The following is a 17,785-nucleotide window of genomic DNA, read 5'->3' as shown; positions in this document are numbered from 1 at the left end:
CATAAAAATTGCATTGAATCCTAGTAGATCTTCAGGCAGACAAATTAAAACCAGTCACATGGAGACAAAGAATTTGACTTTAATCCTTTGGCACAGTTTAATGTTGGCCTTCCGATCTGCTGCTGGTAACTTATCCTGCCTTACAAAATGAGTCACCTTTTACTGGTTAGGTAGAGCAAGCTAAGTTCTTCTCTCTTTCATTTCAACCGGACCCTCTGCCCCTCATTCATCATACTGGAGATGTTCACATGAATTTGCTCAAAAACAAAAAAGAGAGAGAGACAGAATGAAAGAATCCTCACTAGTATCAGTTTGGTGAAGAGGTGGCACGTCTAAGGGTGTTTTCACAGGAGCAATTTCAGATAAACTCCTTGGTAGCATTCTTTTTAACCCTAGCCATTCATTTTAGTTATATATCAGCTAATATTTTAGAAACACTGATCAAACATTTTAATGAGTGTTAACATATTTAGTTAAAAGTCAGTTCATTATATATGGGCTCAAAGACACACTTGACTTGTTATTCAAATTATTATGTTATTCATATGTACAGTGAGGCAATCCTTGCACTGAAGATCTTACAGTCAAAGTTGACAAGACACAGCAGGTGGGAGAAAGGAGGTATTGTTATCCCTAAGTGACAGATGAGGATGGGAGTGGCAGAAGGTCCCTAAAAGTGGGGGGGCCGCAGGTGCCTGAACTGTGGCACTGCCGTCACATCGCCCCCTTCCCCCTCCCTGTACTGCCCCTTCTCTCTGAGCCCTCACCCTCATGCTGCTCATTCCCTCAAGGCCCCACCTCTTCCCCTGAGGCCCTGCTCTTGCATTGCCTCTTCCCCCCACTCTCTCCTCTCTGACCCTTCCCCCTGCTGCTTGCCTTTATTGATGGTAGAAAGGGGGTGCATGGCCTCCTGGATGGGAAATTTAGGCACAGAGAGATTAAGTAACTTGCCCAAAGTCACATAGCAAGCCTGCAGCAGATTCAGGAATTAAACCCAGATAGAATATCACTGTTGAAAGGGACCTCAGGAGGTAATCTAGTCTAACCCCCTGCTTAAAGCAGGACCAATCCCTGGACAGATTTTTGCCCCAGATCCCTAACTGTCCCCCTCAAGAATTGAGCACTCAACCCTGGGTTTAGCAGGCCAATGCTCGAAGCACTGAGTTATCCCTCCTCCCTCCAGTCCTGTGATTTTACCACCAGTTCCAATCTGGCAGCTTAGTATCCCTGGACTGGGAGGTTTTCAAAAGCCAAACTGATATCCGGATTTAAATGTTGCAATTCTCAGAATGAACTGAAGGAAGATCATGGATATGATTTTGCATCTGCATCCAAATTTCACATCTCCAGAGTTTGTGGCACATTTACCAATATGAATATTATTTTTCTTCTAAACAAGAAATGGATTGCACCCTCAGCAAGTTCACGGATGACACTAAGCTGAGGTGAGAGGTAGATAAACGCTGGAGGGTAGGGATATGGTCCAGAGTCTATGGTCTAGACAAATTGGAGGATTGGGCTAAAAGAAATCTAATGAGGTTCAAAAAGGACTTACAACAGAAGAATCCCATGCACCGCTACAGGCTGGGGACTGACTGGCTAAGCAGCAGTTCTGCAGAAAAGGACCTGGGGATTACAGTGGATGAAAAGCTGGATATGAGTCAACAGTGTGCCCTTGTTGCCAAGAAGGCTAACAGTATATTGGGCTGTATTAGTAGGAGCACTGCCAGCAGATCGAGGGAAGTGATTATTCCCCTCTATTCGACACTGGTGAGGCCACACCTGGAGTCTTGCATGCAGTTTTGGGCCCCCCACTACAGAAGGGATGTGGACAAATTGGAGAGAGTCCAGCAGAGGGCAATGAAAATGATTAGGGGGCTGGGGCACATGACTTAAGAGGCGAGGCGGCAGGAACTGGGCTTATTTAATCTGCAGAAGTGAAGAATGAGGGGGGATTTGATAGCAGCCTTCAACTACCTGAAGGCAGGTTCCAAAGAGGATGGAGCTCGGCTGTTCTCAGTGATGGCAGATGACAGAACAAGGAGTAATGGTCTCAAGTTACAGTGGGGGAGGTTTAGGTTGGATATTAGGAAAAACTTTTTCACCAGGAGGGTGGTGAAGCACTGGAATGGGTGACCTAGGGAGGTGGTGGAATCTTCATCCTTAGAGGTTTTTAAGGCCCAGCTTGACAAAACCCTGGTTGGGGTGATTTTGTTGGGGTTGGTCCTGCTTTGAACAGGCATTGGACTAGATGACCTCCTGAGGTCCCTTCCAGCCCTGTTAGTCTATGAATTAGCATATATATCAACTCGCTGTATGTTATGTTAGAGGGAAAATGGGGTGACAGGCTGATGTGTTGGAATATAAAGAAGCAGGTCATGACAGAAGCTTTCCCAGACTCAAAACAATATATTAGTCTGAAACCTTTGCCTGCAGGAGCTCCAAAATGATGGATGTGCTTCATTCACCTCTCTAGAATTTAAACCTTGCAATAAAGCCGTCTTGTGTGCTTGTGGCCATAACATAAAATGGAGCAGCCCGATTCCGTATGACCTACAGCGGCTAAGAATGCATCTGCGTGGCATCAGGTAGTTCGGGTCCTGCCAAAACAAAGACAAGCTGGAAATGGAAATTTGGCCCTAGGAGCCGGAGTAGAATTTTAATATTATAATCAGCTGTGCACCGTCCCAGACAGTTTGAGGTCATTGCCACGTTTTTTTCAGATCTGCCATTAATGACATTTTATTGTTGTTGGAACATCTCTTTGGTGCTTGTCCCGCATCAGTGGAAACAATGCCTCAGATGTGAGTTAGTTGAATGGCACAGTGAGCCTGATAGGGCTTTTACAAAGAGGATTTTTTGTTCTCTATTCTAAATAATAATAATAATTTTAAACACTGTGATGCAGTAGGGACTGTCTGTGTGGGGAGTGGGAGAGCAGGGGAGGACTTTAGGGGATGGACGATGCCAGGGCCTGTAACCTGAGCTAGGTAAGGGAGGGGAAAGGTCAAACACCTTTGCCCGGGAAGGGAAACAAAGGAAGGGAGCGGCAGGAGGGAAGCAGTTGGAGTTTGGGCTTGGGGCTGTGTGGGTGGAATTCAGGGTATCCTAGCTAGGATCCAAGCACCCTGAAAGCCCAGAAGGACTCGGTGGAGGGGTCCTGACTGTGCCTGCAAGCTCTGCTGTAACCGGTGTTCCTGTTGTCCAATAAACCTTCTGTTTTACTGGCTGGCTGAGAGTCACTGTGGGTCCCAGGAAGAGGGGTGCAGGGCCGGACCCCCCCACACTCCGTGACAAACACACACGCACACACAAACCACCAGGTCAGTAGCTGTTTTCTCTGGAAAGATACAGCTCTGCTTGAAACCTGCCAACCTCTCCTATAACATTTCATCAATGATCTTCCTCCCACGAACTTTGTGACTGGCTAGAAGGTTGTGCTCTGCTGCAATAGGGTTAACGGGAAAGGATGGTGGCAGAGGGGAAACTCGTGTCTGAGACAGCTGCATAACTTTGTATTCGTTTAATGTGTTTTTTTCAATCTGTTTTTAATCTCTGCAGGTGGCTTTTCGCCTGGATTTCGAATTCAGCAAATCTATTTTTCTTCAAAGCATGGAGATCTATCTAACTGCCAACAGGTTAATGAGTGCATTATTTTTCTGTTCCGTTTGCACATATTTATCACCTTTATTTTCTAACTAAATACAATGCTCTCTGCACAGATCTCGTCTTAGAGCGCCTGTCATCTTCTCCCTCCTGTTGCTGCTTAACTGTTGATGGTTTTCACCTCTCCCCCTTCCTCCCCATGCAATGGCAGCCTGAGATTTTTCACTGGAGTGAGTTTGGAGAGCACAGATACTTTACAGCTTTGTTCATAGTTGAGAAGAGCCTGCATTTCAATCTTCAATATCTATTAGCATCACTCAGCAAAGATGGCAACCTCTGCTCTAGAGGCACCCAGGGCATAGCATATGGAAATTAAATTACCTTTGGCTGTTAGAAAATATGTAGCACTGTACTTGTAAGTCATGGCTCGCTCTCTCTCGCTCTCTCTGGATATCTGATGTGCTTCAGCTGCCAGCAATATTCAAGGGTGTGTGGATGAATAGAAAGTGACACTTGCCAATGCTTTTCGTTCAGCTACTTTCACAAACACAAACACTCCCAGTAAAAATACCTTATGCTTGTAAAGTTCTACTCACCCACTTGCCCGGCACAAGTAAATTTTTTTGACAGGCAAGTAAAATCTGATTAGGGTTTTGTTGGTTTGTTTTTGTTTGTTGTTTCCCCCATCAATCATCGTGGCAAAGGGCAGCCAAGGAGATTTTGTGCCTGGTCTAGTAAATGTTCAAGATGATTTTGCAAGGCTGCTCTGTGCTCTGTAACCTAAATTCACTGCCTTGACCTGGGAAAAGTTACTAAGGAAAATCTGCTTCTGTCGGCTCATTCGCCAGTAACATAAGAACATAAGAACGGCCGTACCGGTCAGACCAAAGGTCATGCAGCCCAGTATCCTGTCTACCAACAGTGGCCAATGCCAGGTGCCCCAGAGGGAGTGAACCTAACAGGTAATGATCAAGTGATCTCTCTTTTCTGTGACTTCTGCACACACTTACTTGGCATCTTCCAGAAAAACTCAAGAGGGCAAATTCTGACTCATCCAGAACTGGTTTCAAAGGATATGTTTACACTGCATTGTAAACCCGGGTCTGTGGGATCCTGGCTTCTGGGCTTAGTGTTTCCAAACCCATGTGTCAGTGTCTACACTGCCTTGTAAACCTGGATTTAAAGTTGCTGGACCTGAGTCTCACAGCCGTGCTAACGCAACCGTACTGCACTACCTGGGCCCTCTGACTGGGTCCTGCAGCTGGAGCTGTGTCCACACTGCAAAATGACAGGGCTTGAATCTTAGTCACAGCAGGACTCAGGTTCTGACCCATCCCCCTAGCAGGGTCCTAGGAACTGGGTCCCATGTGCTTGCTGACCTGAGTCAGACTGATTTGTGTGTGCATGGAAGTGGGACTTGGGCTCAAACCTGCAGCATAGACATGGGTGCAAATCAGAGTATGATCCTGCACTCACTGACGTCAATGGGCCTTTTGCTGTTGATTTCAGTGAGTGCAGATATAAAGCCAGACAGTGTACCACTGGACGAGTGAGTTCTGCCTAGAGGCAACCCAGCTTCCTTAACCTAGGTCTGTGTGGAACATACCTAACTTGTATCATGCCCCGACCCTCTAGGGCCCATCCTCTAACACCACACTGCGTATTAACCAGCTCTCCCACCACAGATGCCTTCAGACCAGTATAACTGCCTCCATGCTACAGAGTTTAGAGTGACCAGACGTTAAGGGGAAAAAATCGGGATCGCCCCGGGGGGGCGTTTTTTTTTGGTTTTTTACACTCACCTGTCCGGAAGTTCAGCAGCAATTCGGAGGAGAGCCCTTCAGTCACAAACCGTCTTCGGCGATATTTCAGCGGGGGGTAATAAACCTTGCTGCCAAAGACAGAAGCACCCGCTGCCGAAATACCACCGAAGACCGTCCACGACTGAAGGACTCTCTGCCGAATTGCCGCCGAAGACCAGGAAACAAAATATCAGGACAAATGGCCTCCCAGTCGTACTCTGGTCAGGACGCGGGACAAACTCCTCAAGATCGAGACAGTCCCGATTTTATCTGGACGTCTGGTCACCCTAACAGAGTTGTACTGATTCAACTAAGTCATTTTCTACCAATTTAGTTACATCATCACAGAAACTGTGTGCAGATAGTGCCTTTGTAAACTAAACAACACTATCCTTATTAGCAGTCGCTACCAGGTACTTCCTATGAGAGAAGATGCTTACCTGTTGCGAATTCTGCCTTCTACTCTTGGCAATCACACCCCAAAGCAAAATAAACTGGAATGGGAATGATGAGGTTATGTGCGGGACTGAGGCTCTGAAATGCCAGCAGAAACCAGGCAGAAAGAGGGCTATGGAAATTTTTAGACAGAAGCTTGACAATGAAGCAGAGAAAGAGAGAGAGAGAGAGAGAACATCATTTCCCTTATTCTAATCAAGTTTCTTGTTCAGTGTTAGAAGAAAGCATCTGGTCCTGTGATTCTTTACCATCTTCACAAAAGAGTGATGGACACCAAGTGCTGTTTATTAGAAGTTAACCGTTATTCTTTAAGATGTTTGCGTGCCACTTTCCCAGCACAGCTGTTCTAGTTATACGTGTGCCTGTGATCTCATTGGCCCGGACTGACTTCCATTGCTGTCCTGCGTAATTGTCAGATTTGCAGCAAACACTGTGTGATCTGAGTTATTGACCAGTTGGGATGCTTTTACTATGTTGTTAACTAATTGTAGTTAATAAAATAACAATACTTGGTCAGTCATTTTGCTGTGAGAAATAGAAAATGAAACCAGGAATTCACATGACTGTGGCTCTTTGGGGTAATGTTGATCGCTAATTTGGGTCCAGAACCGCTGAGGTCTGAGTATCGCTGCTCTAGAGTTTAGGAGGAGGATTAATTCTTTGCAGAGTTTGTGACTCATGCCGTGTCAGCAATAAGTGCCTTTTTATATGTTCCTATCCCACTAGCCCCCTTGGTGTAAGCGCCAAGGTGAAGGGCCTCTGTTCCCTGCCAAAATAGGCACGAGTAACTGCAGAATGTTGTTACCTCATTCCCCTGCCTTCCTAGAAATTCATTGCACAATCTCAAAGCAGTTCCCTATATTTTACCAGCTCTGACAGTTCATACATGAAGGGACGGGCCCTAAGAAGGCCTTGTCGGCAGCTAAGGTCCAGCATCCCAGCCCTCCATTGAGAATCAATCGTCCCATTTGGACTCTGTGCTGTGGAGTCAGCAAATTAATTCTCACGCCAGGGTGGGCTGTTTCCCCTGCTGTGCGGAGTGGCCTAAATGCTGTTTTCCTTTGCTTGGCTTCCAGTGACAGCGAAGAACAAGAAAGTACCAAAGAGGATAACGCGGCTCTCCTGAATTTTCATCTGAAATACGAAGCTGACCTCCTTTTCACCAGGTTTGTGGTCATCGTGGCCGAGGCATTGAGGAATCGGTCGCTGAGCAAACCCAGCCCAACCCCTGCAGCCCTTGCTCAACCCTGATACCCACTGCTCCCAGGGCCCATGTTTCCCTGCCTGGGGGGAGGACGCTCAGCTCATGGTTTGCCTGGAATTGTTCCATACAGATTGAAGGCCTAGGGGCTCAGCTCCCTAAACTGGAGTCAAGGGTCTGCATGGGAAGGCTTCTTGCCTCTGCACTTCTGTCCACACGTCTCCAGCTCCTCTGCCCCACAACGTGCTGCCGGGTGCTAGGCGTGGGGAGCTCCGCAGCAGGGAGGGGCGTCCTGGGTGAGGCACCTTGCGAGAGAATCTGGCATGGGGTTGGCCAGCCCATGGGGACCACTTGTGTGAGATGGGAATGAGGGGAAACCACATGAAACACAAGGGAAAAGGCTTTATTTCAAGGGGCTTTTTAGGGAAAAACCATTTTCTGTAGCATATTGTGTCTTTTTTTTCTCTGATGTGTACATTTCTACTGCCCTCGGGTATACAATGCAATTATCAGGAGCTTCAATTGAATGGTTAAAACGGTACTTGTGATCAGGTTTAATACATTTCAATGCATCTTCAAATAAGGGACAGGTGGGTCCCCCAGCACAAATCAATGAAATAAGGGACCATCCCTTAAATGAAGGGCCAGGTGGTCAACCTAGGTCAGTCCCACCAACAACTACCAGCCTATCCCCAGCCTGTAAAAGAGGAAGATCGCAGCTGCCTCTGATTGGCTTTCCCAAGCTCTGGGAGAAGACGGGAGCATGCCAGAGGTATGATGGATCCGCAGGTGTGGACCCCGTTCTGCATTTTTGCCCTGGGTTAGAGCAGCAGTGTTCGTGACTGCTCTCGGAAAGGCGAGAGAAGAACGCATGTTGGTTTCGAGGAATGGCTCCTGGGTAATCCTGGCCGAGCTATCTTGCGAGAGGACCCAGCTCAGCAAGTTGTCGGCACTGCGGTGAGGGTGTAATAACGCAGCATAGCAGAACAGGCCTGTGCAGCAACTTGGGAGGCAGGAATGGCTGACAGCTACCAAGGCTGAGAAAACGAAGGCTGCCACAGGTGAGGCCAGAACGTGCAGCTGGCGGCGGCTTTGCACACCCGCTCCTGTGCGCACAGCTGACCTCTCCAGCTAGCCCAGATGTGCGGCCGTTTGTGCAGCTGCTGCCAGTTGCACATGCAGAGAGGGATGTGCAACAACAGAGGCTGCAAACTCTGCATGTGGCATCCAAGCCGCCAGTGTCCCAGCTCTGTGCACAGAGAGACAGAGGGGGCGGGCAGATTGGCAGCATTAATTAAATGTTCCAGCTGAACTGGACCGTATCAGATACTCCTTAAAAAAACAATCCGCCCCCTTCAAAGTTATGCAGCTGGGAAAACCTGGTGCACGTTGTTAGAGAGAAGACGTGCAAATGAGCCTTTCCATGTGTAACTAGAACTTCCATTAGCCTACTGAAAAGCTTCCTTGTAAGGACTCAGGTTGCGACTGGAGGGACATATCCTTTGTCAAGTCAGTTTTGCATCCTGGGAGGTCTGGGCTCCGCACGGACATGGGGCAAAGAAGCACTGACGCAGCAAAGTGGGTGAGCTGTATGGACGGGCTGATTCAGTCATGGCAATCGGCCAGGGCGGGGAAACCCTCCCTGTTAGCCAACAGCAAGAAGGATAGGACGTTTGTGCTGCTGCCTCAGGGCCCTGTGGGAATTCAGACAATCGCTGGCTTCGTGTTTGTAAAGTCCCATTCAGTGGCAAACTGGGACTCCGGCAGGGACCCTGCGTTATGGCCTGAGAGGCATGGAGCAGAGGGCTGAGAGTCAAGAGTTTCTGAATTCTAACTCTGGCCACCAAATTAGCTGCTTGGCCTTGGGTGAGCCCCTGCCCCTCTCTGGGTATCGGCTTTCTGACCTGTAAAAGGAAGATGATAACATTTACTTTGCCTGCCTCAGATGGGTGTTTGGAGGAATAATTAGCTAGTGGTTGATGCTAAAGTGCTGTACAGTGACATCACTTTTCATCAACAGAGCTCAACGACATCAAAGGATTTCAGTCTCCTCATCTCCATTTGACAGATGGGGAAACTGAGGCACAGAGCATGCGGTGATATGCCCCAGATCACCCAGCAGGCTGGTGGTAGAGCCACAAATAGAACTTGGGCTCTGCTGAGTCCCAGTCCAGTGCTCTATCCATTAAGCCATGCTGTCTCCACTGACTGAGTAAGTGCTCAGTTACACTGTTTTGGCCCTAAGCCCTGTGGGCAGCTCACAGAAGGTGCCCTCCGTGCAGATACTCTTTTCTGCACAGTGTGGGGGTTGCAAGCTAGCTCTGTGGTGCCATCTCACCCTGCCCATCTTATCACACAGTGCCTTTGGGCGTCAGGGAGCCCCAGTGGGGTTGGAGTTGCCTGCTACCACACCCTGGTGAAAAGCCTGTGGACAATGAATGGAAGTGTTTGGAGGAGGGTCTCCCCACACCTGCCTTCCTGTGGCCTAATCCTGCACCAAACTAGTCAATGGGTGTGTAGCTATTGCCTCCAATGGGAGCTTGGTCAGGCCCTTGGAGGGGAATGGGGGGAACAGGGGTGGATCTCTGTGAGGGAGCTGTGGGAAGCCCTGGGTGGCCATGGAGTTGACCCAGAGGCTCAGATACCAGAAAGGATCCACCACACTCCTAGCTGAGCATTGACACAGTGCTCATCACTGCAGTGGGTGAACCCTGGAGGACCCAATGCCTGTACTGTACAAGATCAAACTACCCCCAATACGATGATCCAAGCTTCTGTGAGCTGCAGCACTTGGGCTATTACTGTGGTGTCTTTCCTTTCCTCGGTCAACTAGGGTGGGAGTTTTCCTTATCAGCAGTGCCTCTGGCACTCCTTGCTTAGAGTTGTTTGAAGGGCATTTCCTTAGCCTGTTTGGAAAAGAAGCCCCATCTGGAGTGGGCCGTAGTCCAAGCTTCAGAGAAGTCTGCAAAGGAGATTTTTGCTGTGGTGCTGGTCTGGATTGAATAACAACGGTACAAACGCAACTCTGCTTGGTAGCATCAAAGAGGCTACCGTTCAGGGCTCCAGGCTTCGGGTTTTCTGCTTGCCAAGAGAGCGTTGGAGTGCTACTCCTGACTGGAGCATGATGCGGCCATTCCTTTGTAGCTCCAGCTCTACACAGCGTCTGTCTGAATCAGGATCCTTTGTATCAGAGAGGGCCAGGCTTTCCCTACCGATTCTAGTGCCACCAGTGTTTCAGCTGCCCCACTTGTTTCAGAGGGGAGCCGCAGTGATTTCCACGTAACCCGGCTTCCCAAGCAGGCCCCAGATTGACAGTGGTAGTTTGCAGTGGAGGAGTTAACACACTCTTACTGGCTTCTTTTTCCCAATAAGTAATTTCAGTTCAGGTTTCTGGGGTATTTAGATTCCTACTTTCCTCCCAAGGTGAAACTCTTTCCAATGATGTCATTATGCTACATTATCATTTAAAGATTACAGTCCAGTTTTCTTCTACCGTGAGGCGGTCTGGAATACAGATATAAATGAGGCCAAGGTGATAACTCACCGACATTCCAGTTCAATTCATTCTTCCAGCCAAACCCCCCAGAGCCCTGCTAAATAGATCTCATGCAATATTTCATAGCATCCTGATTAGACATATTCCATATGGCATGTGGATTACACACAGGAAGGGAAAGCAATCTAAACATGAGTGACTTGTATATTATTTAAAATCTGGATTGTGGCTGTTAAATGTTTTTAATTCATGTGTTGTTGAAAAGGACTAACTCACACTGTGGTAAATACAGTATAAATGAGAGGAAAGGATTAGTTTGCACATGAAAGGAAATGTAATGTGAATGTTCATTTTTGAAAAGACACGTTGATTGCGTTCATAAGACCATAAGAACGGCCATACTGGGTCAGACCAAAGGTCCATCTAGCCCAGTATCCTGTCTTCCAACAGTGGCCAATGCCAGGTCCCCAGAGGGAATGAACAGAACAGGTAATCACCAAGTGATCCATCCCCTCTCGCCCATTCCCAGCTTGTGGCAAATAGAGGCTGGGGACACCATCCCTGCCCATCCTGGCTAATAGCCATTGATGAATCTATCCTCCATGAACTTACCTAGTTCTTTTCTGAACCCTGTTATGGTCTTGGCATTCACAGCATCCTCTGGCAATGAGTTCCACACGGTGACTGTGTGTTGCGTGGAGAAATGCTTCCTTTGGTTTGTTTTAAACAATCCTCATTGTAAAGTATGCACCGGCCACAGCTGACAGCTATAAACACACTGCAGGAGAGCACTGGTGAACTCTTTCTGTCAATGCTCAGCTGCCCTGCTTCAGCCCAGGAGCACTCGGTGCAGCTCAGCAGAGGGAGGGGCAGAAAGATGGCCACCCGAGTGCTCCCTGATCTGGGCCAGGCTCCCAGCATAAATCAGAGCAGTCTTCAGGGTGTTCTACTTTACAGTGGCTGCAAATGGCTCCTAGGAGCTGTGGCAGCCAGAGGCCTAGAGAAGGCCTGGAGTGACTTCCAACCCCTGCAGTAAGGGTAGTGTAGGAGCTGCTGCTCAGGCTTTGTGCACCACTGCGAGGAATTTTGGAATTTTTCCCATGGCGAGCCAGCTATCGGGCAGCTGTGTGCCAGCAGCACAGTGTAATCAGCCACCGCAGAGCTTCCTAAAGGTGAACACCCCCTTCTCTGTTTGGCTTGGGCTCCATTAAAGCCCTGGCCACGTGACCCATTTTTAAAATTCTCTAGCTGAGTTTACATTCACGTGCTACAGGTCTGAAACCATGCGTAGCCCAACCTGCGAGGATGTTCACTAGAGAATATTAAAATGGTGTGCGGGAGAGAGCAGTATGACTCTGACAGGAAGGATGGTCTAGTGGTTAGGGTGTTAGTCTAGGAGGTCTGGTTGCAAGTTCAAGTTCTGCCTAAGGTTTCTGCTGTGATCTTGGCCAAGTCATTAACGGTCTGATTTTTTTTAATGTATTAGGCATCTAATTCCCACTGAAATCAATGAGAGTTCGGCACCCAAAGACATTTAAAAATCTGCCTAAGTAGCTTTAAAAATCAGAACCTATTAGCCTCTTGTGAGGATAACACGGAAGATCATGAAGCACTCAGATACTGTGGTAATGGGCACCATATAAGTACCTACGGGTACATGTTCGCAGCAAAAAAGAACCTGCAGCAGCACATCCCAGAGCCTAGATCCAGCTGTCTGAGGCGGGGGAACGTGGGCTGCGGAGCTAAAAACAGCAGTGTAGACATTCAGGCCTGGGCTGGAGCCTGGCCTCAGAGTCCCTTCCCCCACTCCCAGGCTCCAGCCAGAGCATCTACACTGCTATCTAGAGACCAGCAGAGCTGGGCGTCAGGACTCCATGCTGCAGGTCTTTTATGGCGGTGTTGCCATCCCTTAAGATAAGATGACATAGTAACCCTATTCTGACAGCAGTTCCACTGACATAACTCCAGGACAGTTTGGATTTGCTTTCCCACAATAGCCAGCGAAAAGCCACTGCCTTTACTGTGGCTCCCATAGAAAAGCATCACTTTAAGTTGTCTCGGTGACAGCTTAACTATTTTCCGAAAGGGCTCGGCTTTCCGCTACTGCAGGCTAGACTTGAGCTTTGGCTTTCAGTTTAGAAACAAAATATGAAGGAAACATCAAACCAGAGTCCCTTGGCAATAATCCCACTGTGCTGCCTATAGGACTCAGTGCATACATGTAAAAATCGATTGTAAAAAGCAGTGAGGTGATGGGCGTTTCATGTTTTAACACACAAACGTGTGTGTTATTAAGTATGTGGGAGTGTGATTTCTTTAAGAGGGAAAACTACTTACTGGAACAATAATGTTCTTAGCATGTGTTACCAACCTCTGATGTGACTTCACATCCCTGTGTCTGGACTCTGAGTCACTGGCTTTAAAATAATCTCACCCCCACCAAAAAAAAATGATTGCAAGGGAATGTGCAGAGGATTTGATGCATCATGTTAAACAAACTGTTTCTCCTGGGTGGAAATGCATAGTTCAAGAAGTAAAGTGAGCTAAAGATCAGATGACAATTTATTTACACGATTATAAAAACGCAGAATATATGAGCACATTCCGTGGCTGCCCCTATCCGGGCTGTAATTTCTACCAGATTTTGGAATCTTTCTGGGATTTCTTATACTCCCGCCAGTGGGGCCCAGCAAACACTTCACTTTATTCCTTGTGATTTATGGGACTGTTTCTTTTCACTTCAGCAAAGATGCAACTGCCAGAACCACCCCACAAGCACAGAGAACGAAACTGTCACCGTCTGGTCACACTAAAAAAGGAGGAATCTTTTCAAAGCCTTTGCAAGCTATTTGTTGGCCAAAGGCTTTGTGCCTGTGTACCAGTACGCACACGCACCAGTGAATGTGTTCCACAGTGCAGAGATGCGCACCGGCTAGCAGAGATTCCTCAGCTGTGGTCTGCAGAGCTGGCTTGTCACACGGCGCTGGCTCCTTCCTGGGCTTCAAGCTTTTACATGGTTATGTGATTGGTTGATTTATATTTACACACCACTGATATCAACCTCCAGAATTCGTGCAGTGTTGGGCCCTGTCTATGATATGTATTAGCTAGAATAATTAAGCAGCTTCCTGTATTACAGTTATTCAGACTGCCAGTGAATTTATTGCTGATGAAACTAGAGTCTAGCAAACCAAGGTGCCAAGGGAGCCTGTCCACACAGTTCTGCCCAGGCACCTTACTCTGACCCGGCCCCTGTGCTCCTCTGCCACCCCTCAAGCGTTCAGTACCATTAAACGCTAGGTTGCTGCAGCTCCTGGCTGATGAATAATAGGCCCTCTTGTTTCTGATTGGTTGTTTTGTGGAGAAGTGATGCGCTCTCGTTCATTGTCATGACAGGAGTTCAAGTCTGGACTATTATGAAATCAAGTCAAACAGCTCCCTGGAGAGGTACGACAGCATCGGCCCTCCCTTTAATTGCACATTTAAGGTAAGGCAACATTTTCAAATGATGGGTCAAAATACTTCCCTTTTCTATGCCCATGGATCAATATGAGGCTCTTAAATTAGCCAGGGCACTGCCTGGGTCCTGGCACCTGGCACAAGGGGGACTGGCCTGGCACACACCACCTCAAGATCGGGGGGCCCTGGCTGAGCTTTGGGCCACCTCTGACAAGGGCTGCATGCCCCTCGGCCAGAGCAGAGGCTCAGCCTCGCCACTGGTACACGGTGCCCATTTCTGACCTGAATCACTTCTTGCGGCTCGCAATGTCTGTCATCACCGAAAGACGTGAGAAACAAAGATTTAGCAGGGTAAAGCCTATCTCCTGGAGGAAGCTGTGGCTACTTCCCTCTGGAAATGAGTTTTCCCGAACCCAACGGCCCCCCTTCACACCAGCCCTGCTGGCACCACACTGCTTTTGGGGCAGATTTTCCACACACTGGAATAAGAATTCGGGTTTGCTAAGGGCCAGTGGTTTGGAAAGCCTGCTCCGCACTCATCCCAGCACACTTCTGCTCCCCCCCTCGTCAGGCTTCAGAGCCCAATCTCCACCCCAAGCCGCAACATCTGCAGGGCTGTTTGTAGCATGGTAGCGCTGTCGGCCCAGGGTGGGCGCCTCGCTGCCATGGGCTGTGTAGACATCGTCTGTGCTACAATGACCGTCAGCAATGTGGAAAAAATAGCACTTCCCTACCTCTTGGGGGTGCTACAAGGACAGTCCGTTAACGGTGACCAGACCTCATGGTAATGGGAGCCAGATAAGGGTCTAAAAGAGAGAGATGATAGATTTTACTACCAACCTCAGTAAAATAACCGATTGCCTCACCTGATAAAAAACATAGTGTCCCAATTTAGGTCCATCTCACAAAAAACCCACCAGTTATCCCTGAGCAAAGAGCTTGCAACTGATAACTTGCTCTTTCTCACCTAGCACAAAAAGGTAACGCTCCTCGAATACTGATTCCCTGCGTTAAAACAATCTCCTTTCCATGTTACAGCTGCACAATCTGGGGTTCTTTCCTGTCGATGGCGTGACTATCAAAATCACAATCCCAGTAGCCACCAGAGGAGGGAATCGCCTTCTGCTGCTGACTGATTTCATTGTCGATCAGGTAGCAGTTCTGATGACTTCCATTTTTGGAATGGTTCGAGGTGCTGCCATTTGAAATATTTCCTTTATCAAATCTCTTCTCAGCGCTACTCTGGGCTTCCCAAATGCTTAACAATTTCCATTCAGTCCATGGGGATTCACAGCAGGCAGCAGGATGAGGCTATAGCCCTCTGTCCCATATATAGCCAGGGGACATACATTCATGTGCTCTAGAAAGTTGGTAGATGCTGTTATATTCATATCCTGGTAGCAGGTAATTATTTTCCTGCTGTCAATTCACCTTGAGTGTTAATAGTTATCTTCTGGCTTACATGACCCAATTATTTAACTCTTTGGCTCTTCTGTATATTCATGGACTTCTTCCTTCCATGTTCATTTGGCTGGGAAAGTGGAAAGTGGTAGCAAGCCACGGATCTGAGCCGCACCTTGCAAGAACTAAACCTCCTACTAGCATTTAATGACTTCTTGCAGGTCTTGAAATAATGATGCTTTGACTGGGACATCTGCTGGAATCTGAATGACCTCAAAGTGGTGAAAGAGTTCATGGCAGCTCACTGGGGACCTTGTGTATAATATTCCCCCTGCAATGGAGCACGTTTCACATGCTTTCTAAGAAAAGATAGCCTTGTCTCAGAGACGGTGTGTCAGTGGATATTTTAGCTTCAATACCTCTTTCTACAGTGTCAGCCCTGGCACGCTTGCCCTATCACACACTGGACAGAGTTCTGATGATGTCCCAGTCAGTGGGAGGTATTACTGAGATAGAACATATGCTCTTGGGAGGGCACAAATTTTGTCTTCCACTCTGGGACTTTGCCTCCCACCCCCACCCCCGGGATGAATTTCCTTAGTAGAAAAGAAAAAATATTCCGTGATCCTTGAGAAACTTGTGAAATTGAATTCAAAGCCACTTGTGAATCAAGCTCTCCCAAAGGGCTTACTCAGAGCTGGTTCATTTCAGTGCAACTGTCTCCTGGAAATCACTCTGTGAACTAGACAGGGTTGAGGAGAGTTGTTAACCTTTTAATTAACCTTTTAATTAAAAATATATTAAACGTGTTAATTAAAAATGAATTGCTAGTAGTGAAAGCCACCTGCTGTCCATTACAGCTTGGGTTTCAGATGCTCTTTCTTAACTTCTGATTTCAGGGCTAAGCTTTCCATGCCTGAAGGTCTGTAACATTTGGGATCTAATGTGCTAAGAGGCTTGTTCCGTGGCCACCACTGACCATGTGGTGGTGTTTTCATCCAGTAGCTGCAGTTAGAGAATAAATTTGGGTCCATGTTCAGATGTGAATGGATAGCAGTAAAACTCTGGACTCATTGAGAGAGAACTTTTCCATGATATATTGTTCTAGACACATTAGACTAGAGGAGAGGCTCTAGATAGAGAACCCAGCCTTCTGTGACACTTGTCACAGACCCATCCCTGGACTCTGTATAGTGGAAGAGCAAAAATAAAACTGACCTGAATATGGAAAGCCGGGGGGGGGGGGGGGCAGGAGGGTGTTTGTTTAGTTCCTTTGAGTCAGTTTTAACATGAATTTCTTTATGTTTAACTGAATTTCTTTTGGCCATTGAAGGAAAACATGACGTGTAATATCTGGGGAAACAACACTGATTACAGAAGGACACCTGCTGAGGAGGACCTTTCCCGTAACCTACAACTGGTATGCCATTTGCATCGGCTTTTCCCAACTCTCTTATCTGGGATCTGTCTCCAAAGCACTCCTGCTCTGTCCTTGCGATTGATACACGTCTCCAAAGATAGTGTGACCCTTGGGCTGAATGAAAGAAAGAGCGGAAGGGAGAGGGTGATCCTGGATGTACACAAGTTCTGGGGAAGGCCTTCTGGCTGCACGCTGTGTAATTGGCCAGGGTCAGTGTCTCCGTTAATGTGAAGCCGCCCATTATTCAGGAGGTCAACGTCCAGTCCAGCCACAGATCTTGTCTCTCCCCTTCAGAGGCACGTGCCAAAAGCATCACGTTGCTGACCTCCGGGGCAGTGCTGGGCTGCTGGATCAGGTGCAGTTCATGAAAGCCATTTTGATGGTGACAAAACAACTCTTTCTAGGACTGTGTTTGATTTTGGTTAGAGATGAGCTCACACTGAAAACGCCAATCTGGGTCCCAAACCCCCCACTGCCTAGAGCCTTTGGTTCAGCCCATTGTACAAATCGGAACCATCCGCGGGCTCCATCGTGTCTTCCCCATCAGATGAGACTCCTCACTCTCTCCTCCTTCCAGACCCTGCACGGCCCGGCACTAGCCTACATCTCTGCTCTCAACTTTCTCCTCCTCCCTGTCAGTGCCTTTTTGTAGCACTGCTCAGCTCCATGTAACCACTGTGCAATTAATCCATTTCCTCCTCACCTCGCTCTGTAAGGTTTGTCCACTTAGGGAAGGGATCTCGTTTGTTCCATATTCTGTATAGTGAAGGGCAGGTTGAACCTGACCCACTGCGCCTTGAAACTGGCAACATTCCCATTCGCATCAATGAGAGCAGGCCCCAGGCCCTTTATTGACAAATAACAAACGGTGTGTTTTGTACAGCACCTGGCACAACAGGGCCCCGATCCTTATCTGGGATCTGTCTCCAAAGCACTCCTGCTCC

At 47.8% G+C, this 17,785-nt stretch overlaps 1 protein-coding gene across 5 annotated transcripts in view; it reads left to right on the top strand.

The window, feature by feature from the left end:
- Window positions 1–17,785, top strand: part of ITGA11 (integrin subunit alpha 11) — a 192,204-nt gene that overhangs the window by 162,254 nt on the left and 12,165 nt on the right. For all 5 annotated transcript variants that reach the window (XM_050967522.1, XM_050967520.1, XM_050967524.1 and 2 more), the window contains exons 22-26: window positions 3,562–3,638; window positions 6,941–7,030; window positions 13,958–14,048; window positions 15,059–15,172; window positions 16,755–16,841. In XM_050967522.1, the coding sequence (XP_050823479.1) occupies window positions 3,562–3,638; window positions 6,941–7,030; window positions 13,958–14,048; window positions 15,059–15,172; window positions 16,755–16,841 (459 nt within the window). The remainder of the gene's footprint in view (window positions 1–3,561; window positions 3,639–6,940; window positions 7,031–13,957; window positions 14,049–15,058; window positions 15,173–16,754; window positions 16,842–17,785) is intronic.

The sequence above is a fragment of the Gopherus flavomarginatus genome, chromosome 9, assembly GCF_025201925.1.
Source record: "Gopherus flavomarginatus isolate rGopFla2 chromosome 9, rGopFla2.mat.asm, whole genome shotgun sequence".
NCBI lineage: Eukaryota > Metazoa > Chordata > Testudines > Testudinidae > Gopherus > Gopherus flavomarginatus.
The sequence above is the reverse complement of the archived record's forward strand: the minus strand, read 5'-3'. Positions and strand labels throughout refer to the sequence as shown.